Source organism: Mirounga leonina, unplaced genomic scaffold, assembly GCF_011800145.1.
Source record: "Mirounga leonina isolate KUSES-001 unplaced genomic scaffold, KU_Mleo_1.0 Mir_101595, whole genome shotgun sequence".
In the NCBI taxonomy this organism is placed as follows: domain Eukaryota; kingdom Metazoa; phylum Chordata; class Mammalia; order Carnivora; family Phocidae; genus Mirounga; species Mirounga leonina.
In genome coordinates, this window is record NW_023270158.1 from 9,290,974 (window position 1) to 9,315,911 (window position 24,938).

The following is a 24,938-nucleotide window of genomic DNA, read 5'->3' on the forward strand; positions in this document are numbered from 1 at the left end:
CAGTTGGTTAAGCGTCTGCCATCGGCTCAGGTCATGATCCCGGGGTCTTAGGATCAAGCCCCGCATCGGGCTCTCTGCTCAGCGGGAAGCCCGCTTCTCCCTCTGCCACTCCCCCTGCTTGGGCTCTTTCTCTGTCTCTCTCTGTGTGTCAAATAAATAAATAAAATCTTAAAAAAAAAAAAAAGCTGGGAAGCAGAGAGAGGCAAAACACAGAGGAATCATGTCGGGTTGATGGGCTTAGCACAGGGGAACTGCCGCCAAGGTGAGGTTTAAGGAGCGCCCTCCAAACACCTTGGCAGGAAAGCGCACATCCGGACAGTTTGGGAGAAGTGTAAGAAAAGAACTGTTTCCAACTGCGGACCAAGGCCTTCTGCCCCCATTTCTCGACCACACAGGAGGCAACACGGTAGGGTCACAATTTAAATTGTCTTGAGAGTATTTATTGTTTAATAACTCCTCCTCCCTCTGCCCCACCCAGCTACCCTCTCGGTCTGCTTTTCTGATCATCCTAAAGGCTGAACACATTCTTCTCTCTGGAGGACAAGAATAAACACTAAAGCCAGGGCACGTGATCAGGCCTCCCTCAGGTTCTATGTCAGTGTGGAGAGTTGCTCTTCAACAGCATGGTTTTCCTAGGGCTCCTAGTCCTTTCTCAAGTTCACCGGTACGCTCATGGAACTGAAATGCCGCTTCCCATCTAAATACAACATGGACTCTGAAACACAGAAGAGAGAACCGTGAAGAAACCCGTGGAACCTTACAAAATCATCATACGAACACAAGACTACTTGGGAACACAAGGACAGCAAGGAGCGTGCAAAACGCACTGGGCGTGCCCTGTGGGGCCAGGGCCGTGCAAGGCTCCTGGGGGAGTGGGCCTTGACTCTCGCCCCTCTCCTCGGGCCAGGCCAGTCTGACCACCAGTGGCTGCTTGCAGTTGGCCCCAACCCCTCCAACAACAGGCAAGTCGGGCAGGGCAGTGACAGGCGCCTGCAGGCCAGAGGCATCTGGGCCTGCAGGGCTACTGCCCCTCAAAAGCACAATCTTCTAAAGACCCGCTCTTGTACTAATAGGCATCGGCACACTTCCTACAACAATCGAAAAGAAGAAAAGTAGCTTTGAAAGTTCTTCCATTCATTAGGGACAAGCAGACATTGCTGCTCACCTCCGTACGTTCTGGGGAAAACCAAGGGCACTTCTTTTTCCGACATGAACGTGAAATGAAAGACATTGGTGGTCATATGCTCTTTACTCTCAAGAGAGGCCACTTCACTGTGTACTCGGACTTGAATGTAATTGTCCTGAGTAAAGCAAACCTAGGAGATTTAGACATGACAGTTAGTCAAGGGCACTAGCAAGCGGGGGAGGCAGTCTTAAGAGAAACAGTGGCTTTAGAAAAAAAAAACTTCTCTTCTAGGCCCAAATGATAAAAAATTGTCTTTCATCTCTCATCGCACACCTACCTGCGAAGAAAGAAACAGCAACGATCCAACATCTACGGGTTTCTGAAACATGATATCATCCACTGCGACTACAAACGGTCGGGAGCCACTAACAGACAAAAGGCAGAACTGGGGTCAAGCACAAAATGCAGATGATCTCTATTTCTCCCCTAACAATCAGCTGAAGCAAAATTTAAATGATCAAAGAATAAGCCTAGGGAAGGGGGAAATAATCCTACCAGTGAGAAATGGTAAGTGATGCCCCTGAGACCAGATCACCCCTCTACCTTTTCCCTCCTGCCGATCATCACCCCTTCTCAGGTCATTAACGTACTGAAAAAGGCGGAGCCAGCCTTTGAAAAGTAACATCAAAGGCAGCTGGTATCACGGAAATATTTATTTAATAACAGAGCATATGCCCCAACACATACAGACTGGTCCAAAGTGCTTCAATTCAATGGGATAGTACACACTGCTTCTCAGAAGTTAAAACCACCTTCAATCCAACTCACCCAAAGTTACAGGCAGTAGCCCATCCAAGTTCATATGCTTTCCTCATCAGGAAACCACCAAAGATCCGATTGAAAATGTTGCGCTCCTATTGGACATACAATAAGATTAACAGACACAAGCTCATGGCCACCCTCAAAGCCAGAAGGAAGGAATGCACAGTGCTGCAGAACGGAGGTCAGTTTCACGGTGTGTCAGATTTTACATGAGAACCACGAATGCAAGTCATCCTATTTAAAAGATTTTTCATTGACAATACCTGTGGGTGGCAAACTTCCAAGCTCTTCAGTTTTGAATCCTCCATCCACACTGCATTGGGGGGCAAAACTCGACTTTGAAAACTTACAGTCCTGTACAAACGGAGATTGAGTAAACCTTGTCAATGCCATGGTTTTGCTGCCGACAAGTAAAATATTTGCAAACAACTCCCAGTATGCTGAGGCAGGCGTAACTGTGGAGAGGGCCGAGGTGTAAATGCTTTTGCAACCTGCAATCTCACCATGCTAACTTACTTCGGATCCAGCGTGTGAAGAAACATCTCATGGATAGTATTCCTTTCCTCAGCACTGGGAGCCATTTTCAGTAATGACTTGGCACTGAAGGCAACCCTTCTCCCCTTGTTCACTGGAACACAGGACAATAAGGAGCTACAGTTAGTGGGGGGGGGTCACCGAACAGCACTGGGGTTCCTGACCTGGGCTGCCTTGGACCCTACAAAGGCAGCATTTCTAGATTTTGAAAAGCCCACGGGAAATTCCACATATATCCCAGAGAAGGCTGCTGAGGCTTCATAATGTGACTGGCGATTCTCTGCCTCCAGATGAAAATTATACTGGCTCAGTGTGGGAGCACTTTAAGACCACACGTAAAGACCATCCTGACCTACAGCCCTGACCAGCTGTTATTTTACTGATCCATTTCCCATTTTATTAAAAAATGAGAAAGCAAATTATTTTACTTAATGAATATTGTCTAACTGATAAAACTGTTCAAACTATGGACTCCAATGGAAAAAAAATAAGGTATTTTTAATTTCCGTAAATTCTTGGCATGAGTAAGACACGTGACTGGCATGAGGAGTCCATCCATACTCTTCCACAACCTCCTCTGCAGTACAGGTAATGGGCTTTTTAAACTGTATCTTTACATTATAAACAAATTAATATACATTCTCCTTGTCTAAAGAGCTCTTCTTCCTCTGGGCTTTCAGGGATGAGTGGATTTACAAACGCCGGCCTAAAGAGAAGAAAAGAAAAGATCACAGCTTAAGAGGTGTCATTCCCCAGTAAATATGGAAGGTGAACAATTACCCACTCATTTCAAAAGTCTTTGCTGCTGGTCTTGGGTAATGCTGCCTGACTGCTTCCCATAATAACCCTGGAACAACTGGGGAGCTTTCCAATTATGGACCAGTCCGTACACTAGAAAGTTCACATTTATAAAAAGGATACTGCCTCTCACCAAAAAATTTCACCTGATGGCGGTAACGAGGAAACAGTGAAAATAGGCCGTAGAACATTCTACAGGACACCTGGCCTGGACTCTTCAAAAAATGTCAACATCTTAAAAGACAGAAAATGGCAGGGGGACTCTTTTTAAAACACATGCTAACTACATGCAGTACATGATCCTTGATCAGATCCTGACTCAGGGGAAAGGGCTATAAAAGACATCCTAGGGACAAGTGGCAAAGTTTGAATATGGATCGCATCTTAGATAGTATCACTTAAATTTCTTGGCTACAATAAAGGCATCGAGTTTGTGTAGTGGAATGACCTTATTATCAGGAGGTACATGCTGAACCATCTATGGGTGAAGTAGTCTCAAAACTTATTTCAAATGATTCAGGGAAAGAGCGTCCACGTGTGTACTTATAGAGAGAGGGCCAGAGAATAAGGCTGGAGGCAAAATGGTAATCGGTGAATGTAGGTGAAGCCTTTATGAGTGCTCGCTGCATTATTCTACCTCTCCATAGGTGGCAAAGTTTTCAAAACGGAAACGATAGAAACAAACATACTGAAATGGCAGCTCAGAAAATTCAAAAGCATCAGCTGCGAGAGAACCTTTAAATCCCGCCCTTTCCAGAGCTGGCAAGGAACCCCAGGCCAGCCAGCAGCAGCAGGTCAGCTGGGCTGGCAGCAGGAGTGAAGAGTGGGTGGCTGCATTCTACGCTCACATCAGTCACCAAAGGATGGTTTGATCCTAACTCGCTCTTCCGCATCAGCTCCCCATGAAGCAGGAGAGACTTCTCATTGCAGACTCCTCCTTCAAGTTTCTAAGCCAAATTAGACTCCCCACAGGCCCCTAGACTGTCCTGTACCAACAGCAATCCTGTTCCATTCCCTCCCACCCAGCACCACCTCAACAGTTTGACAGGATTTCTCCGTTTCGTTGCCTTGGGCGTGACTGCTGGTTAGGAACCAAAAACACAAGAGGAAAAAAGTAGAAAGCCAAAGCAGTCAAAATCTTTAAAGTTCAATCTGACTTGGAATTGAGGGTATAAACTCATGAGGTTGGGTGTGTGTTTGTTGCTTTTTAACAGACATCCTAGCTCTGTCCACTGAAAAGGCTTAGAGACAGTGACAAACGAGTAACAACGTACAGTTCTGGTGCCCGGATTCTGGTCTCTAAACACCAGTGCTCGCTAAGGGGAACCCCAGGGCTCTGTGGAGAAATGGCTGATTCCAGGCCTGAGGCGGGAAATCTATAAGATGAGCCCAAGATATCCCACTGTACCAGAGAACAGGAAGACTAGCAGAGAAATATCAAAAGAGCTTTCACAGGAGCAAGCTTAAAGGGGCTCCCACCGCCCAAAGATGGTACACTCTGAGCACCAGGAAGAACAAGGGCTGCAATTTACTGAAATACATACCATTAAAATCCATGAATTCACAATGACACTTTTAAAAAAGCCAAAAAGTAGACAAACCATGTCATCACTAGCTAGTCAAGCAACTCATTATTAGGAAAATGTGTAAATAAAGGGCAAGAATGAAACAATCCTCACTTTCCTTTACAAACCATTTGCCCTAGCTAATAAAGGAAAGCTCTTCTTTCTAGAACTCCAGGTAGTAAATATAGAAGACAAGACAGGATTTAAGAATCGTTTACATCCCTTAATGATTAAAGCAATGATTAGCAATGGCGTTCAAAGCACTGGAGAAAGACTGATAGGGAGCTAGCTATTCACAGGGTGACAAAGTATACTCAGGGTACACCCTGCACCCTACTAGAGCCTGCAGATTATTGCTGATCATAAGAGGATCAAGTGAACCCTATAATGAAAAGACCAGTTTAGTCACTACTGAACCACCATGCACCAATCTTGGCATCACTATGAGTGGGACAATCTGTACCTCCTGATATGATACAACATGAGATACATTACAATTTGAGATACACAGATCTCATCACCTACAAGATGTCTCATCAAGTAAGCTGAACCTGAATCTAACCAAGGCTTTAGATCTAACTTCAGTTTAGAGAAAATACTAGGGATAGAGAAACAAGTAAAAAAAATACCATGAGGAAGCCATGAGACAAATCCAGAAAGTTGGACACCGTACGGAGGACTCCATCTGGCCTTTCAACAAATTGATCTAAAACACTAAGGGGGCAGCAGGACACACAACTATTTTGGATTAAAAAGCCTTAAGAGATCATACAATTCTGTGAATACACTAAAAGTCATTGAATTACACACTTTCAATAGGTGAATTGTATGGTATGTGAATTATATCTCAATAAAGCTATTAATAAAACAACAGGCTTAAGGGACATAAAAATCAAATGTAGTATGTAAATTTTGTTTGGATCCTGACTCGAACAGATCATTAAAATGATATCTGGGAAAAACTGAATATAAATTGACCATGAGAATATATTACAAACTTACTCTTATTTTTGTTAGGGACGCTAATGGTAATGTATTTATTTAGGAAGATATCCTCATCTTTAAAGAGATGTCTACACAAAAGTATTCAGAGATGAAAGGTCATTATGTCTGGGATTTGCTTTAAAATATAACAAAGAAAATAATATAGTATGAAGAAACAGATGAAGCAAATATGGCAATAAAAAATGTTAAAAATTCTAAGTCTGATGGGTATATGGAAATTCTTTATAGTCTTCTCTCTAGTTTTGCTTTAAAATATAACAAAGAAAATAATATAGTATGAAGAAACAGACGAAGCAAATATGGCAATAAAAATGTTAAAAATTCTAAGTCTGATGGGTATATGGAAATTCTTTATAGTCTCTCTAGTTTTAGGTCTCTTTGAAATTTTCAAAATAAACAATTAGGAAAAAAGAGCAGTTACCCTTTATTTTCAGAATCACGAGCCACCATTACAAATGTTGCATCCAAAACAGGACAAAATCCATTGCCATGTAACTAAAGAACAATGGAAAGAAAATACAGATGTAAGAAATGCATTTACTGGGAAGACCTACTACAATTCTAACAGCTAGCATGCATGCTTTGAGAAAGGCTGCAATTAGAAAAAGAAAAGTGCATTCATTAACCACCATCTGCAGAACTAAGCTCTGGGTGAACGGCAGCGTGACCAAGGAGCCTGTGGTGTGGGAGAGGAGAGAGACTTCCTAAAATTCAAACAGCATCCAGGTGAGAAGGGCTGGGATGGCCACGACCGACGGGCTTTGGAACCGCGCATGACTGAGACTCAAGGGCAAGGGTCACAGAGGGACCCTCTGCATCAGCATCATTGAACTGTCCAGCAGCACGCAGCACCCCAGTGGTCTTCACGCCTGCCGGTCCTCATGACGGCACACAGAGCCAGCTGAATGGCCCACTGGTCTCACAGACATTAGTGTTTTCAGTGTACCAACAACGAGGCGAGGATCATGATAATCCTGTGGGTTGAGGGACATATTTACAATTGCACAAGGCTTTGAGGTTTTAAGGTACTTCTTATCCTCTAGGAGTCTGTACTTCCAGGGAAGTTATACCGTGAAGTCCCGTCATCAGCTGGGGGTACACTAGGCTCGCTCGTCCACAGACCTCACCCCTCATCCTCCTCCCTGCTGCCCGTTCAGGCCCCTATCACCCTCCCCCTCAACCTTCTTCCCGCATCTGCTCTAAGCCTGCAGGCACTACACATAAAGCCTTCCACAACACAGCCCAGATTCCCCTCTGGTCGTTCACCGAACAGCCCCCTCACACCTGCACCTTTTGCCCTAGCTGACAACTTGGAGGTCCTGGAAGTGCACTCGTCCTGTCCAGGCCCGTGCCTGATGCCTTCCTCACAGCCGCCCTCCACAGGACACTCCTCCCCACCCCTGCCCCGTCCCTCCTCCCCAGACAGAGGCCATCATTCCCTCCTTGGTTTGCCATGAGAATGGGAACGAAATCCTCCCCTAAAAGTGGCTCTCAATATAACAGAGATGGATAGCACCCCTATTGGGAGCATTTGGGTATGTGTCGAAGAGGTTTTGGTTGCCACATGACTTGAGGGACGTCGCTAGGGGGGCAGAGGTAACCTAGACACCTCACAACGCAGGGGACTGTCCTGCATCACTAAGAATCTTCCTACATGCAATGCTGACAGTGTCCCTGTGGAGAAATGCTGCACGATGCTTAAATACTACAGACCTCCTTTGACTTACCATGAGATTACACGCCAACACACCCATCATAAACTGAAAATATCACTAAGTTGAAATGTGTTTAATACACGGAACCTGGAGAACATCACAGCTTAGCCTAGCCTACCATACACGTGCTCAAGAACACTGACATTAGCCTACAGTTGGGCAAACCATCCAACACAAAGCCTATCTTATAACAAAGCACTGAGTACCTCAGGTAATTGATTGAATACAGTTCTTTAAGAATGGCTGAATGGGGACAGGCGGGTTGCAAGCTATGAGTCAGCTACCCTCACAATCATGTGGCTGCCTGGGGGGCCGCGGCCGCTGGTATGCTGCGTATCATTCGCCCGGGAAGAGATCAAAATTTAAACTTCAAGGTACAGTTTCTACTGAACGCTCTTTCACAGCATCGTGAAGCTGAAAATCAGAAGTCAAACCACCCTAAGTTGGGGACTGTGTGTATATCACAGTCATGTATATACGTGACTGACTCCCTATTGAGGACAAAGACCGTTTTTGCTCACATTTGCATCCCTAGCACTTAGCACAAAGACCGGCAGATAGCAGGTAATTGCTGGTGGATGAATTAAGGCAGAAAATGACTGAGCACTACTAGAATGTAAGCTCTAAGAGAATGAAACTTTGTGTAGCTCACTGCTGTATGCCTAGCACAGAACAGACACTCAAGGAACAAGGGCTAAGTGAATGAGAAATGAATGGACGTCCAGAAGTGGGCTAAGCGACTCATACCCAGATGCTGTTGTTAAGACATGCATAGCCTGGTAGAAGACAAAAAGATGTGTTCATACGCCGCTTGGTGGAGAAGAGATTCACAGGTGCCAGGAGAAAGGATCAGAGCAAGGGTACTGAGGAATGAGTCATGGGGAAGGAACAGGGGCTGTGAGCTAGAAGGACGAGGGAAGCATCCGAGCATGAGGGGATCCAGAAGCGCAGGTGGAATGTGGATATGTGCAGCCAGAGCATAAGCATTTCAGGCAAAGAAAAAAGCATAAGCAATGATACTCATCCAACTCACTGTTTAAATTATGGTTTATTATAATGAACACCTAATAGTGTCAAGCATGCAAAAATGAACAACTCTCTACTCCTGGAATGTTCAGAATGTCCAGCAGCAAGCTCTAGGAAATGGTAAGTTGGCAGGAATACAGTTGGAAAGGTAGGTGGGAGCTAGTTTATGGAGCACCCTGGATCCCAACTAGTCAAAAGAGTTTAGGCTTTAATGCACAGACAATGGTCACAGAAGGTTTTTGAGAAGGAAAGCAATGTGATTTAAGGTCGGCTCTGGAATGTCTAACTAGTAAAAATCTGTACAGTTAACAGAGAGACAACAGACTAGAGGCAGGCAGACTCGCTAACTAGGCCCCTGTGTTTCATTCAAGGCCTTACTGCTTCTTGTATGACAAGAAAGGACTCTGGTGAGTTGTTATGGGTGATGAATTTGCAAGACTTGGCAAAAGGCTGTGTAGGCAAAGGGGAAAATGGAGGAGGATCACGATTGGAAAAGAAGCTAATGTACTCAGTTTGTAACACACTGGATTTGAGGTAGCAAGAGCACACGTAAGGGGAGAGATGTAACAGGAGCTCAAAAGATAGATCTGAACGTCAATCCCAGAAAAGATTTGGGACCACGTCCATAGTAATGATAATAAATTAACATTGCCAACATGTGATTAGTGGTCATTGTGTGACAGGCAATTGTACCAAGTAATTAAAATGGTTGGGTTGTTTTTTCATTCATCCTTACCAAATATAACATGGTACTCCTCAGTGAACCCCCAGAGAAAAGCAGTCAGTCACTCCCGGCTCCCCGGTCTCCGGCTGCACTCCGTGCTCACCCAGCCTGTGACCGCGCGTTTCTATCTCTGGCACCCAACCCCAGGTGGAGTCTCCAAACCCAGCAGATCCCTGCGGTGCACTCCCGCGCAGCTCCTCCCGGGGGAGGAAGGTGAGCCTCGTGGGATGGAGCCCCGTGTCGGGCTCTGTACTCAGCGTGGAATCTGCTTGAGATTCTCTCTCCCTCTCCCTCTGCCCCCACCCCACTCTCTCTCTCAAAAATAAATAAATAGGGGGGCAGAACAAGATGGCAGAGGAGTAGGAGACCTGGATTTCGTCTCCTCTCAGGAATTCAGCTGGATAGGGATCAAACCATTCTGAACACCTACAAACTCAACAGGAGATCGAAGAAAAGAGCAACAACTCTCTGAACAGAAAAGCGACCACTTTCTGGAAGGTAGGACGTGCGGAGAAGTGAATCCGAGGGGTTTTTCGGGAGGATAGACGGCGGGGGAGGGGCCTCCGTCAGCCGCTTCTGGCAAATGATAGAGCCGCGGAGCACAAAATCGGAACTTTTAGAAGTCGGCTCCGCTGAGGGACGTCACTCTGGTGGCTAAGCGGGGGGTGGAACCCTCCGGGACAGTGTGGTCTCAGGACCCTCGGGGTCACAGAAAGACCGGGGGTGCCTGAGTGTGGCAGAGCTCCCAGGTGATGGAGCAGGGAAGCCGGCTGCAGAGGCGGAGCCCAGGCGCGGGCTCTCAGCTCGGGGTGGCCATAAACCGTGATCCGCGGCACAGTCGGGCCACTGCTCCTCCAGCAGGGACCCAACAAGCGGCAGATATGGGGAGACTCACCTTCCTCCCCCGGGAGGAGCCACGCGGGAGTGCACCACAGGGATCTGCTGGGTTTGGAGACTCCACCCGGGGTCGGGTGCCAGAGAGAGAAACGCGCAGTCACAGGCCGGGTGAGCACGGAGTGCGGCCAGAGACCGGGGAGACGGGAGTGACTGACTGCTTTTCTCTGGGGGTTCACTGAGGAGTGGGGCCCCGAGTTCTTGGCTCCTCCGAGGCAGAGATTGGGAGGCCGCCATTTTCACTCTCGTCCTCCAAAGCTGTACAGAAAGCTCGCAGGGAACAAAAGCCCCGGAGAGCAAACCCGAGCAGATTACTTAGCCGGGAGGGGGCAAGGGCGGGGCAATTCTGCCTCCCGCAAAGACATTTGGAAACCATGGCAACAGGCCCCTCCCCAGAAGATCAGCGAGAACAGCCAGCCAAGACCAAGTTTGCCGATCAATGAGAACGGCAGAACTCCAGCGCTAGGGGAATACTGCACATAGAAATCATGGCTTTTTTACCATGATTCTTTAGTCTTTCAAAGTTAAGTTTTTTTTTAACTGTCTTTTTTCTTTTTTTTGAATTTTTTTCCCTTTTTCAACCAACATCTTATCAATCCCTTTTCTAAAAAAATATTTTTATTTTTCATTTTTAGAGTCATATTCTATCCCTTCATAGTAGTTACCCGTATTTTTGGCATATATATATAAGTTGTTCTCTCTTTAAAATTTTGAGATAGTCCCTTCTAACAGATCAAAATATACCCTAAATCTCTAGTATATGTTTTTTTTCTACTCCCCTGCCTGATCACATTCTCTCCCTTTTTTTTTCTTTTTTTAAATCCTCTTCTTTCTTTTTTCAAACAATTTCTTATCAATTCCTTTTATAAAATTTTTTATAATTTCCATCTTTACAGTCATATTCCATCCCTTCATCATATCAACCCTTATTTTTGTACATATATAAGTTTTTCTTTCTTTAAAATTTTGGGAGGCACTTTCTTCTAACAGACCAAAATACACCCCAAATCTAGTGTGTGGCACTGATCTATATACCAGCCTGAGCATATTTGATCACATTCTGTTTTTTTTGTTGTTGTTGTTTTGTTTTGGTCTGTTTTTGTTTGTTTTTATCTTTATCTTTATCTTTTTCTTTTTTTTCTTTTTCTTTTTTCTCTCTTTCCCTTTCTTTTCCCACTGTTTCAGGTCTTTTCTGATTTGTTTAGAGTGTATTTTCTGGGGACGTTGTTACTCTGCTAGCATTTTGTTCTCTCATTAATCTATTCTCCTCTGCACAAAATGACAAAGACGGAAAAAATCACCTCAACAAAAAGAACAAGAGGTAGTACCGACTGCCAGGGACCTACTCAATACGGACATTAGTACGATGTCAGATCTAGAGTTCAGAATCATCACTTTAAAGATACTAGCTGGGCTTGAGAAAAGCATGGAAGTTATTAGAGAAACCCTTTCTGGAGAAGTAAAAGAACTAAAATCTAACCAAGGTGAAATCAAAAAGGCTATTAATGAGGTGCAATCAAATATGGGGGCACTAACTGCTAGGATAAATGAGGCAGAAGAGAGAATCAGTGATATAGAAGACCAAATGATGGAAAATAAAGAAGCTGAGAAAAAGAGAGATAAACAACTACTGGATCACGAGGGCAGAATTCAAGAGATAAGCGATACCATAAGATGAAACATTAGAATAATTGGGATCCAAGAAAAAGAAAAAAGAGAGAGGGGGCAGAAGGTATAATGGAGCAAATTATAGCAGAGAACTTCCCTAATTTGGGGGAAGGAAACAAGCATCAAAATCCAGGAAGCACAGAGAACCCCTCTCAAAATCAATAAAAATAGGTCAACACCCCGACATCTAATAGTAAAACTTATGAGTCTCATAAACAAAAAGAAAATCCTGAAAGCAGCTCAAGAGAAGAGATATGTAACCTACAATGGTAGAAACATTAGATTGGCAACAGACCTATCCACAGAGACCTGGCAGGCCAGAAAGGACTGGCAGGATATATTCAGAGCACTAAATGAGAAAAATATGCAGCCAAGAATACTATATCCAGCTAGGCTGTCATTGAAAATTGAAGGAGAGATAAAAAGCTTCCAAGACAAACAAAAACTAAAGGAATTTGCAAACACAAAACCAGCTCTACAGGAAATCTTGAAAGGGGTCCTCTAAGCAAAGAGAGAGCCTAAAAGCAACATAGACCAGAAAGGACACAGACAATATACGGTAACAGTCACCTTACAGGCAATACAATGGCACTAAATTCCTATCTTTCAATAGTTACCCTGAATGTAAATGGGCTAAATGCCCCAATCAAAAGACAAAGGCTATCAGATTGGATTAAAAAACAAGACCCATCAATATGCTGTCTGCAAGAGACTCATTTTAGACCCAAAGACACCCCCAGATTGAAAGTGAGGGGGTGGAAAACCATTTACCATGCTAATGGACACCAAAAGAAAGCTGGGGTGGCAATCCTTATATCAGACAAATTAGATTTTAAACCAAAGACTGTAATAAGAGATGAGGAAGGACACTATATCATACTTAAAGGATCTATCCAACAAGAAGATCTAACAATTGTAAATATCTATGCCCCTAACATGGGAGCAGCCAATTATATAAGGCAATTAATAACAAAAGCAAAGAAACACATCGACAACAATACAATAATAGTGGGGGACTTTAACACCCCCCTCACTGAAATGGACAGATCGTCTAAGCAAAAGATCAACAAGGAAATAAAGACTTTAAATGACACACTGGACCAAATGGACTTCACAGACATATTCAGAACATTCCATCCCAAAGCAACAGAATACACATTCTTCTCTAGTGCCCATGGAACATTCTCGAGAAGAGATCACATCCTAGGTCATAAATCAGGTCTCAACCGGTACCAAAAGATTGGGATCATTCCCTGCCTATTTTCAGACCACAGTGCTTTGAAACTAGAACTCAATCACAAGAGGAAAGTCGGAAAGAACTCAAATACATGGAGGTTAAAGAGCATCCTACTGAAGAATGAATGGGTCAACCAGGAAATTAAAGAAGAATTAAAAAAATACATGGAGGGCGCCTGGGTGGCTCAGTTGGTTAAGCGACTGCCTTCGGCTCAGGTCATGATCCTGAAGTCCCGGGATCAAGTCCCGCATCGGGCTCCCTGCTCGGCAGGGAGTCTGCTTCTCCCTCTGACCCTCCTCCCTCTCATGCTCTCTGTCTCTCATTCTCTCTGTCTCAAATAAATAAATAAAAATCTTTTAAAAAAAAAATACATGGAAACCAATGAAAGTGAAAACACAACTGTTCAAAATCTTTGGGATGCAGCAAAGGCAGTCCTAAGAGGAAAGTCTATAGCAATACAAGCCTTTCTCAAGAAACAAGAAAGGTCTCAAGTACACAACCTAACCCTACACCTAAAGGAGCTGGAGAAAGAACAGCAAATAAAGCCTAAACCCAGCAGGAGAAGAGAAATCATAAAGATCAGAGCAGAAATCAATGAAATAGAAACTAAAAGAACAGTAGAACAGATCAACGAAACTAGGAGCTGGTTCTTTGAAAGAATTAACAAGATTGATAAACCCCTGGCCAGACTTATCAAAAAGAGAAGAGAAATGACCCAAATCAACAAAATCATGAATGAAAGAGGAGAGATCACAACCAACACCAAAGAAATACAAACAATTATAAGAACATATTATGAGCAACTCTATGCCAGCAAATTAGATAACCTGGAAGAAATGGATGCATTCCTAGAGATGTATCAACTACCAAAACTGAACCACGAAGAAATAGAAAACCTGAACAGACCTATAACCACGAAGGAAATTGAAGCAGTCATCAAAAATCTCCCAAAAAACAAAAGCCCAGGACCAGATGGCTTCCCAGGGGAATTCTACCAAACATTTCAAGAAGAATTAATACCTATTCTTCTGAAACTGTTCCAAAAAATAGAAATGGAAGGAAAACTTCCAAACTCATTTTATGAGGCCAGCATTACCTTGATCCCAAAACCAGACAAAGACCCCATCAAAAAGGAGAATTACAGACCAATATCCCTGATGAACATGGATGCAAAAATTCTCACCAAAATACTAGCCAATAGGATCCAACAGTACATTAAAAGGATTATTCACCACGACCAAGTGGGATTTATCCCTGGGCTGCAAGGTTGGTTCAACATCCGCAAATCAATTAACGTGATCCAATACATTAACAAAAGAAAGAACAAGAATCATATGATCCTCTCAATAGATGCAGAAAAAGCATTTGACAAAGTACAGCATCCTTTCTTGATCAAAACTCTTCAGAGTATAGGCATAGAGGGTACATACCTCAATATTATAAAAGCCATCTATGAAAAACCTACAGCAAATATCATTCTCAATGGGGAAAAACTGAGAGCTTTCCCCCTAAGGTCAGGAACATGGCAGGGATGTCCACTATCACCACTGCTATTCAACATAGTATTGGAAGTCCTAGCCATAGCAATCAGACAACAAAAAGAAATCAAAGGCATCCAAATCAGCAAAGAAGAAGTCAAACTCTCACTCTTTGCAGATGATATGATACTTTATGTGGAAAACCCAAAAGACTCCACCCCAAAACTGCTAGAACTCATACAGGAATTCAGTAAAGTGGCAGGATATAAAATCAATGCACAGAAGTCAGTGGCATTCCTATACACCAACAACAAGACAGAAGAAAGAGCAATTAAGGAGTCGATCCCATTTACAATTGCACCCAAAACCATAAGATACCTAGGAATAAATCTAACCAAAGAGACAAAGGATCTGTACTCAGAAAACTATAAAATACCCATGAAAGAAATTGAGGAAGACACAAAGAAATGGAAAAACATGCCATGCTCATGGATTGGAAGAACAAATATTGTGAAGATGTCAATGCTACCTAGAGCAATCTACACATTCAATGCAATTCCCATCAAAATACCATCCACTTTTTTCAAAGAAATGGAACAAATAATCCTAAAATTTGTATGGAACCAGAAAAGACCCCGCATAGCCAGAGGAATGTTGAGAAAGAAAAGCAAAGCCGGCGGCATCACAATTCCGGACTTCAAGCTCTATTACAAAGCTGTCATCATCAAGACAGCATGGTACTGGCACAAAAACAGACACATAGATCAATGGAACAGAATAGAGAGCCCAGAAATGGACCCTCAACTCTATGGTCAACTCATCTTTGACAAAGCAGGAAAGAATGTCCAATGGAAAAAAGACAGTCTCTTCAACAAATGGTGTTGGGAAAATTGGACAGCCATATGCAGAAGAATGAAACTGGACCATTTCCTTACACCACACACAAAAATAGACTCCAAATGGTTGAAAGACCTCAATGTGAGACAGGAGTCCATCCAAATCCTAAAGGAGAACACAGGCAGCAACCTCTTCGACCTCAGCCGAAGCAACTTCTTCCTAGAAACATCGCCAAAGGCATGGGAAGCAAGGGCAAAAATGAACTATTGGGACTTCATCAAGATAAAAAGCTTTTGCAAAGCAAAGGAAACAGTCAACAAAAACCAAAAGACAACCGACAGAATGGGAGAAGATATTTGCAAATGACATATCAGATAAAGGGCTAGTATCCAAAATCTATAAAGAACTCATCAAACTCAACACCCAAAGAACAAAGAATCCAATCAAGAAATGGACAGAAGACATGGACAGACATTTTTCCAAAGAAGACATCCAAATGGCCAACAGACACATGAAAAAGTGCTCAATATCGCTCGGCATCAGGGAAATCCAAATCAAAACCTCAGTGAGATACCACCTCACACCAGTCAGAATGGCTAAAATTAACAAGTCAGGAAATGACAGATGTTGGCGGGGATGCGGAGAAAGGGGAACCCTCCTACACTGTTGGTGGGAATGCAAGCTGGTGCAGCCACTCTGGAAAACAGTATGGAGGTTCCTCAAAAAGTTGAAAATAGAGCTACCCTATGATCCAACAATTGCACTACTGGGTATTTACCCCAAAGATACAAAAGTAGGGATCCGAAAGGGTACGTGCACCCCGATGTTTATAGCAGCAATGTCCACAATAGCCAAACTGTGGAAAGAGCCAAGATGTCCATCGACAGATGAATGGATAAAGAAGAAGTGGTATATATATACAATGGAATATGATGCAGCCATCAAAAGGAATGAGATCTTGCCATTTGCAACGACGTGGATGGAACTGGAGGGTATTATGTTGAGTGAAATAAGTCAAACAGAGAAAGACATGTATCATATGACCTCACTGATATGAGGAATTCTTAATTGCAGGAAACAAACTGAGGGTTGCTGGAATGGAGGGTGGGGTGCGAGGGAGGGGGTGACTGGGTAATAGACACTGGGGAGGGTATGTGCTCTGGTAAGCGCTGTGAATTGTGCAAGACTGTTGAATATCAGATCTGTACCTCTGAAACAAATAATGCAATATATGTTAAGAAGAAGGTAGCAGGAGGGGAAGAATGAAGGGGGGGAAATCGGAGGGGGAGACGAACCATGAGAGACGATGGACTCTGAAAAACAAACTGAGGGTTTTAGAGGGGTGGGGCATGGGGGGATGGGTTAGCCCAGTGATGGGTATTGAGGAGGGCACATATTGCATGGAGCACTGGGTGTTATGCACAAACAATGAATCATGGAACACTTCATCTAAAACTAATGATGTGGGGCGCCTGGGTGGCTCAGTTGGTTAAGCGACTGCCTTCGGCTCAGGTCATGATCCTGGAGTCCCTGGATCGAGTCCCACATCGGGCTCCCTGCTCGGCAGGGAGTCTGCTTCTCCCTCTGACCCTCCCCCCTCTCATGTGCTTGCTCTCTCTCATTCTCTCTCTCTCAAATAAATAAATAAAATCTTAAAAAATAAATAAAAAAAATAAAACTAATGATGTAATGTATGGGGATTAACATAAGAATAAAAAAATTTAAAAAAATAAAATTAAATAAATAAATAAATAGATGTTAAAAAATTAAAAAAAAAAACCAATGTGCACAAATCATAGCAGCATCCCCTACAACCTTACTGTGTTTTGTTCTAAAAACAGTGTTACTGTCAGTTACAGCAACATGGGAGTTAAAGAATTCAACTGCTTGTATATAGCATCAAATAAAAAACTACCTAACCATTCTGACAAAAAACTTTAATTACTGCAGAGCAAGCTGCAGCCTTTTTCCAAAAGGTGAAATGCTTCATCATTCCAGAAAAGAAAAAATGTTTCTGAATAATGGGCCTACTGAATACCCTGGCGTAAGTGAAGCCATTCTTTTTCTCCCTTTTTTATTATTTATTTATTTTTTGAGTAAAGTTAACACACAGTGTTACATTAGCTTCAGGTGTACAACACAGGGATTCAACAAGTTTATCCATTATGCTACGCTCACCATTCGTACTCTGAATTATCTGATTTCTGTGCTATTATCCTCTTTGAGGAAACTTTTCCTGTCAAATTTCTTGATTTCTTTATAATACCTACTCTGAGTTCCGCTCATTAGAGAGGCTGTTCCTAACTGCTGTATTGGTCTAAGTGACTGTTACGGGTTGAACAGTGAACAGTGTCCAGCAAAAAGATATGAAGCCCTACTCCTCAGTACCTGTGAACATGTCTTTACTTGGAAATAGGACGAGGTCATACTGGAGTAGGGTGGGGCCTCACTCCAATATTACTGATGTTCTTATAAGAAGAGAAGAGGGGCGCCTGGCTGGCTCAGTCAGTAGAGCATGTGACTCTCGATCTTGGGATCGTGAGTTCGAGCCCCACGCTGGGCATAGAGATTACTTAATAAGAAAAAAAAAAGAAGAAGAGAAGAGACACAGAGACGCAAGAGGAAAAGAGCATGTGGCAATGGAGGCAGAGATTGAAGTGTTAGAGCTGCTAGCCAAGGAATGCCAAGGACTGCCAGCAAACCACCAGAAGCTAGGAAGAAGCAAGGAAGGATTCTCCCCCTACAAATTTGAGAGGGGTCATGGTCCTGCTGAGGCCTTGATTTTGGGCTTCTAGCTGCCAAACTGTGAGACAAGTTGTTTTAAGCCACCTACTTTGTGGTACTTCGTTACAGCAACCCCAGGAAACTAAGAGTGACCAGTACCATTCATGCCTAATGTAACTCAGACTGTTGTGAAATTCTCTGGGGCAAAACCAGAAACAAACACCTTAATATGTAGCTATATATGATTTGAAAGTAATAAACACTGAACATAAATACCAAATAATGTGTCAGTCTTTATACAGGAGGAAGACGTTAATAAGCTACCGTTTACGGGGTGCCTGGGTGGCTCAGTCAGCTGAGTGTCCCACTCTTGATTTTGGCTCAGGTCATGATCTCAGGGTCCTGAGACTGAATCCCTGGTTAGGCTCCCGGCTCAGCAGGGAGTCTGCTTGAGATTCTCTCTCTCCCTCTGCCCCTCCCCCCACTCGCTTTCTCTATCTCATTCTCTCTAAAAATAAATAAATAAATCTAAAAAAAATAACCCACCATCTGCATGGAATGAACTTTTTTTTTTAAAGATTTTATTTATTTGACAGAGAGAGACACAGCGAGAGAGGGAACACAAGCAGGGGGAGTGGGAGAGGGAGAAGCAGGCTTCCCATGGAGCAGGGAGCCCAATGCGGTGCTCGATCCCAGGACCCTGGGATCACAACCTGAGCCAAAGGCAGACGCTTAACAACTGAGCCACCCAGGTGCCCCATGAAATGAACTTTCAATTCTTTTTCTAGAAGTGGTAAGCTACATACCTGTCTATTGATAGATAGGTAAATACGCTGTTCTTCCACTAGGCCTAGCTGGCTGTATTGGAACAAGCAGGCAAACTTTAGATGAATACACACCTGAAACATTTGCATCTTCACTTCCATGGATGTCTTCCCAACCCAGCTAACATGGCCACTGAACTTAATGTCCTGTTCTGGGCTTAAGCTCATCTTCTGCATATCTGCAAAACAGAAAATCAATCTGAGTTCACACCATACCCCAAATTTTCTCTATTACAACTGGAAAATTTCACTTGAAATTCTGGCAAATTCCACCACATTTCCTCTCTTCTTTTTTTTAGTCTTCGAAACTAAAAACAACTTTTTTGACATAGAAAAGAAATTTGTTTATCTTTTTGAAAGCTGCAGACAATGCGAAGAATATAAAAAATAAAACTGGAATCATGTAAAACCCTTCCACTCAAAGATTATTATAATAAATATGTATCTTGCTATATAGCATTCTAGATATTTTCATATATATATATATACATAAAAATTCCCCCATAAAAGGAAAATATTTCCTCTAATTTCAATAATCTCTTATAATTACTGAGAATTCTAATGACATACAGAAAATAATATCGCTTACCAATCTTGTCCACCAGGGCTGTAACTATTGACAAAGGAGACATCTTAGCTTCATGAATTCTGGTGTGCATGTAGCAGATAAGAACTGTAAGGGAAGAGAACCAAATAAAGGAAAAGCAAAATTATTTCTCGTCATTTACAACTGACTCTCTGAAATTATCTCGTTTTGAAGACCCAACCCCCTATATCCCACTAGTGGTCTTATCTGAGGACCAAAGACTTTTCATACATTGAAGAGATTTGGGGATTCTCTAATCTGACTGCCCACTCAATTTTAGATTTGGTGAAGAAACCGAAGCCCAAAGCCCAAGCCCACCAGGTGGCCTGTCACCGCTGCACAGAGATGCAGTGCCTCAATTACAGAAAGACCCCAGCACATGAGTCTGACAGCATCAGACATCTTCAGAAAAGAGAAACAAATCACAAGGACTCAGCTATTTTCCCTCTCTTTCCTAATCATAGAGCAATTATTTCGCTTAAGTTATTCCTCCTTCCCCACAACACCCTTGACTCCTACACTACCTTGCGGCTGTCTGTGTACCTTCCATATTTTAATAAGTTTAGCATGGCTCTGTGCACCTTACAAATAACAACTGACTTTTTTTTTAAAGATTTTATTTATTTATTTATTTGAGACAGAGAGAATGAGAGAGAGAGAGCACATGAGAGGGGGGAGGGTCAGAGGGAGAAGCAGACTCCCTGCCGAGCAAGGAGCCCGATGCGGGACTCGATCCCGGGACTCCAGGATCATGACCTGAGCTGAAGGCAGTCGCTTAACCAACTGAGCCACCCAGGCGCCCATAACAACTGATTTAAAGTTGTATTATACTCCTGTGTTTGGTGGCCTCACTGCTTCCCCATGATTCATTCAAACTTGTATCATCAGCCCTCAGGACCAGGGTCTGCACCCAATAAATATTAGTTAAGTGACAATAAATCCTTTCCATCCATGGACCTGCTAAAGGATGCCCTGGGGGAATGAGAGGCTGAAGGCAAGAAAGTCCATTTAAAAGCCTCTGTGGTACCCATAAAATAAATCGTACGTGGCTGACCTATGGCAGTATCAATGGAAATGAAAAGATCCTAGAGTTAAGAAGAAGGTGCACTTGACAATAGTGTAATAACCCCAGTGAAGGGGTGAAGATGGTACACCATTCACTGAAAAAGAGAATATGAGAAGAGCAGAATGGGCTATTTTCAACATGTTAAATTTGAGAAGCCTATGGCGTATCCAAATGGAGATGTCCAGGAGGACAAATTGGTCTGGAACTCAGAAAAGCATACTGAGAACAAGTGAAGCATTGGGAGTAATTGAGATTACTTATAGTAAGTGGACAAATAAGCAAAAAAGGGCAGAAAACAAAACCCTAGGGATAACTAACATTCAAAAGATCACCAGAGAAAGAGGAGCCCACAAAGGAGACTGGGAAGGAACAGCCAGAGAGGTGGGAGGAAATGTCCCCAAAGCCCAAGGATGAGTTTGACAATATTAGGAGCCACAAAGGGGTCAGGGAAACCTTGAAGAGCACTCATCAGATCATGAAATAAGGGGGCCAATGGAGAGCTTGGCAAGAGCACTTCAGTGGCACAGAGGAGCAGAAGTCAGAACACGTGAGACTGAGGCGCCTGGGTGGCTCAGATGGTTAAGCGTCTGCCTTCGGCTCTCTCTCTCTGTGACTCTCATGAATAAATAAATAAAACATTAAAAAAAAAAAAGAACACATGAGACTGGGAAGGAAATAGGGAGTCAAGATAGGAAATAAAAGCAAATTACTTTTTCCAACTCCTTCCAGAAAGTTAGCTCTGAAGTGAGGGACAAAGTTCAACAGTGTTGTAAGGGAAAGGGATTTTACCTACTCTTCCTTATAAGATGGAAGAGCCTTGAACATGTTTATAAGTTAAAGGAAATGTGAAGTTGAAAAAAGGCTTGAGATATGAGAGAGAGAGCATAGGTGATAAGGCAAGTTGCTGGAAGAACTGGAAAGAACAGAATCCAAGTGAACAGGTGAAAGGAATTCGACAGGAGCCAATGAGGAAAAAAACAGGGTAGAGGCAGACGAGTCTGTGTATTTAGGGACACCTAAGTAAACTGAAGTCAACAGTGTGTGTGCGTGGTTTGTTTTTTTTTTAAAGGTCAGTGAGAATGTTTACCCAAGTTCATTTATTTTTTAAAAATTTTATTTATTGGGCGCCTGGGTGGCTCAGTCGTTAAGCGTCTGCCTTCGGCTCAGGTCATGGTCCCAGGGTCCTGGGATCGAGCCCCGCATCGGGCTCCCTGCTCAGCGGGAAGCCTGCTTCTCCCTCTCCCACTCCCCCTGCTTGTGTTCCTTCTCTCACTCTGTCAAATAAATAAATAAATAAATAATCTTTAAAAAAAAAATTTATTTATTTATTTCAGAGAGAGAGAGAGAACAAGCGAGAAAGAGAGCATGAGCCGGGGGAGGGGGGGCAGAGGGAGAGGAAGAAGCAGGCTCCCCGCTGAGCAGGGAGCCCTACGCGGGCTCGATCACAGGACCCTGGGATCATGACCTGAGCCGAAGGCAGATGCTCAACTGACTGAGCCACCCAGGCTCCCCTAACCAAGTTTATTTAATCTGAAGAAACAAGCAGCTGGGTGTTAAGCCTAACAATGGACTTATGTCTATATTGTAGAAGTCATTAGAGCCTTTCTTTAAACCCTTTCCCAACAGCTCAGTCCAAAAGTCATTAGTAAGAGCAAGCAAGGTAGCCCAGAGTACGATGTTGGAGCCCAAATGGGGTCAGGAGGACATAAAGAGAGGAGGCAACAAGAGCAATGGCCCAGCATGTTGCAGGGTGAGCACAATGAGGACGGTGACCCTGCAAAAGGGAACCTAGTATGAATCCCAGTGAGATGACGGGAGCATCCATGAGGGGTCCATGAGGGGACAGGGGTGGCAGAGATATGAAATTAGCTTCATGCCAGGGAAACTGATAAGTAAATGGATTTAGGATAATGGAGCCAGCTGGAAAAGGAATTACAAACATGAAAAGGGAAGAAATGAATGAACCTGTGGTGCTGAACCAGAATTGGAACTGTCAGCGTAAACCCATCATTTTCATAGATGGATAAACAGAAAGACAGACATGGAAGTAAATGTATGTGCATGTGCACAGATGCCCCACCTCGTCCACTGAAAGGACACGGGAGCAGTGACACCCCATCAGCAGGGACCACTCCCAACACAGATATCTTGGTTTCTAATGACCATTCTCCATCAAAAAGAACCAGAGCTCCTTGGAGATGTGGATGATTCTAGGACTAAGCCAGGGAAAGTACAAATAAGCCTAGAATGTCTTCCTGTGCCAGAAAGTGAGGAAGTGCTCAAAGAATGAATAGGGACACATAAAACAACAACAACAACAACAACAACAAAAGTCCAGTCTGAAGGGATTGGGACAGTCCCGGCACAATGTGAGCAGCACAAGAGATGAAAGTGACATTATAATCCATTCAATGAAATAGAAATCCTTGAGTCCATACTGATTTTAAAATAATAAATTAGGGGAGCCTCGGTGGCTCAGTCGGTTAAGTGACTGCCTTCAGGTTCAGGTCGGGATCCCAGGGTCCTGGGATCGAGCCCCGCATCAGGCTCCCTGCTCCACGGAGAGCCTGCTTCTCCCTCTCCCTCTGTAAGCCGCCCTGCCAATCTGTGTTCTATGTCTCTGTCAAATAAAAAAATAAAATATTTTTTTAAAAATTAAATAAATAAATAAAATAATAAATTGGAGGTCTGACAAGAAATGGACTGTTTATAAGGTCTGAATTTACCTGCCTACAAGGTACTTATTAATTACAAAGGGGGAAAGAGTAACTTTACAGTGAAGAAGCCTGGCAGACACCACCTTCATCAGGGAATCAAAGTTAACATCCCAGTAATGGGACAAATGAGAATTATGTGCCAGTTGATGAGAGGCAGTAAGAACACATCATCCTTCCTGTGATGTTCCTGCCAAAGATGCAGGTCTCAAATCCAATCTTGGGGAAGCATCAAATAAACCCAAACTGAGAGAAATTCGACTGGCCTATAACCTTCAAAAGTTTCAAGGTCATGGAAGTCAGAGACACACTGAGGAGCTATTCCTCACGCAACAACTAAATGCAACATTTGATTCAGAACTGGATCCCCTCTGCTACAAAGGACCACTGGGGAAAGTTGAATGGGGTCTGAGGATCAAAGAGTCTAAAGTAGCAGGGTTAATTTCCGGATTTTGATGGCTGTATTGTGGTTATGGAGGAGAATGTCCTTGTTTGTAGGAAATAGTAATGAAAACCATCGGGGGTGATGTGCATCACATCAGCAACGTATTCTCTTACATGACTCAGAGAAGAACAATTCTTTGTACTGTACTAGCAACTTTTCCATAAATTCAAGACTTTTTGAAAAGTTATTAGAAAGAAGAATTAATGAGATTACAACTGTTAAACAGGAATCTACGTTTTCAGGGAAAAAAATTATGACAATTCAGAGGTAACAGAGGCCCTTCTTTTACTCCTCTTTTAGAATATTCTCAGCTGCGCAAGTTAAAGAATTAAAAAAGCCCCTCTCCAGCCAAAGGATTCAATGTATAGCTGTAAATATCTACTTAGAAATGCTAAAATAATACCAGTACCTCCTAAGCTGTCAAGGTCCTCAAGAATCCTGCCAAATCTGTGAAATAAAGAAAACTGTGATTAAATGAAAACCATGATCATCACCCCTTAAAAATGAAGAACACAGTTTGGGTAGATGAAAGGTTCTAAAATTGAATGGGGGTGACGGCCGCATGACTCTATGAATATACAAAAAACCACAGAATTGCACACGTTACCTAACTGAATAGTATCGTGTGGGAATTACATCTCAAAGTCACAATAATGAAAGGAAATAAACTAAAAACAAATAAATGACACAAATAAAAAGAGTGCTGTGTTACCTTATGGTGTTTTGAACAGTCAAATATTTCTCTCGTAATTCAGGCTGACTACCCAAAGGCAAGAGAACCTCACTATAACTGTCTCTCATTCTCCTGGGTGGCAGTCCTTTCTGCGACTCAGCCAAAAAACTCTGAAGTAATTTTCTTTCCTCCATTGCTTTCACATGGTCTCTGAGAAGAAAGGATGCAAGCTTCATGAAACACAGAGGCAGTTGCTATTCCACATGCCAGTGACATTCAGGCAGGTCAGACACCATCAAAGGAGGAAAATGAAGGTCTGGACCTACCTCATCCTCTCTTCCTTCCCTCCCTCCCCACCTGGCACTTGGTGGAATTAAAATGTTTCTGTTAAAATGTCCTGGGCTTGTAGATTAAAAAAAAAAAAAATACTTATAAGTGATACAGATATACCCAAACAAACCATATATCCACCTCATC

The 24,938-nt window shown here is 43.1% G+C and overlaps 1 protein-coding gene across 3 annotated transcripts in view; it reads right to left on the bottom strand.

Moving 5' to 3' along the window:
- Nucleotides 1-412: 412 nt before the first annotated feature.
- Nucleotides 413-24,938, bottom strand: part of ACOT9 (acyl-CoA thioesterase 9) — a 39,532-nt gene continuing 15,006 nt past the window's right edge. For 2 of the 3 annotated variants that reach the window (XM_035000841.1, XM_035000850.1), the window contains exons 5-16: nucleotides 24,501-24,671; nucleotides 24,198-24,235; nucleotides 19,567-19,650; nucleotides 19,053-19,156; nucleotides 6,272-6,345; nucleotides 3,121-3,188; nucleotides 2,465-2,576; nucleotides 2,212-2,302; nucleotides 1,955-2,040; nucleotides 1,464-1,551; nucleotides 1,166-1,316; nucleotides 413-715 (exon numbers count right to left, since the gene is read on the bottom strand). In XM_035000841.1, coding sequence (XP_034856732.1) covers nucleotides 642-715; nucleotides 1,166-1,316; nucleotides 1,464-1,551; nucleotides 1,955-2,040; nucleotides 2,212-2,302; nucleotides 2,465-2,576; nucleotides 3,121-3,188; nucleotides 6,272-6,345; nucleotides 19,053-19,156; nucleotides 19,567-19,650; nucleotides 24,198-24,235; nucleotides 24,501-24,671 — 1,141 coding nt within the window. In that variant the 3' untranslated portion in view covers nucleotides 413-641. The remainder of the gene's footprint in view (nucleotides 716-1,165; nucleotides 1,317-1,463; nucleotides 1,552-1,954; nucleotides 2,041-2,211; nucleotides 2,303-2,464; nucleotides 2,577-3,120; nucleotides 3,189-6,271; nucleotides 6,346-19,052; nucleotides 19,157-19,566; nucleotides 19,651-24,197; nucleotides 24,236-24,500; nucleotides 24,672-24,938) is intronic. The other variant, XM_035000856.1, reaches the window with a different exon arrangement.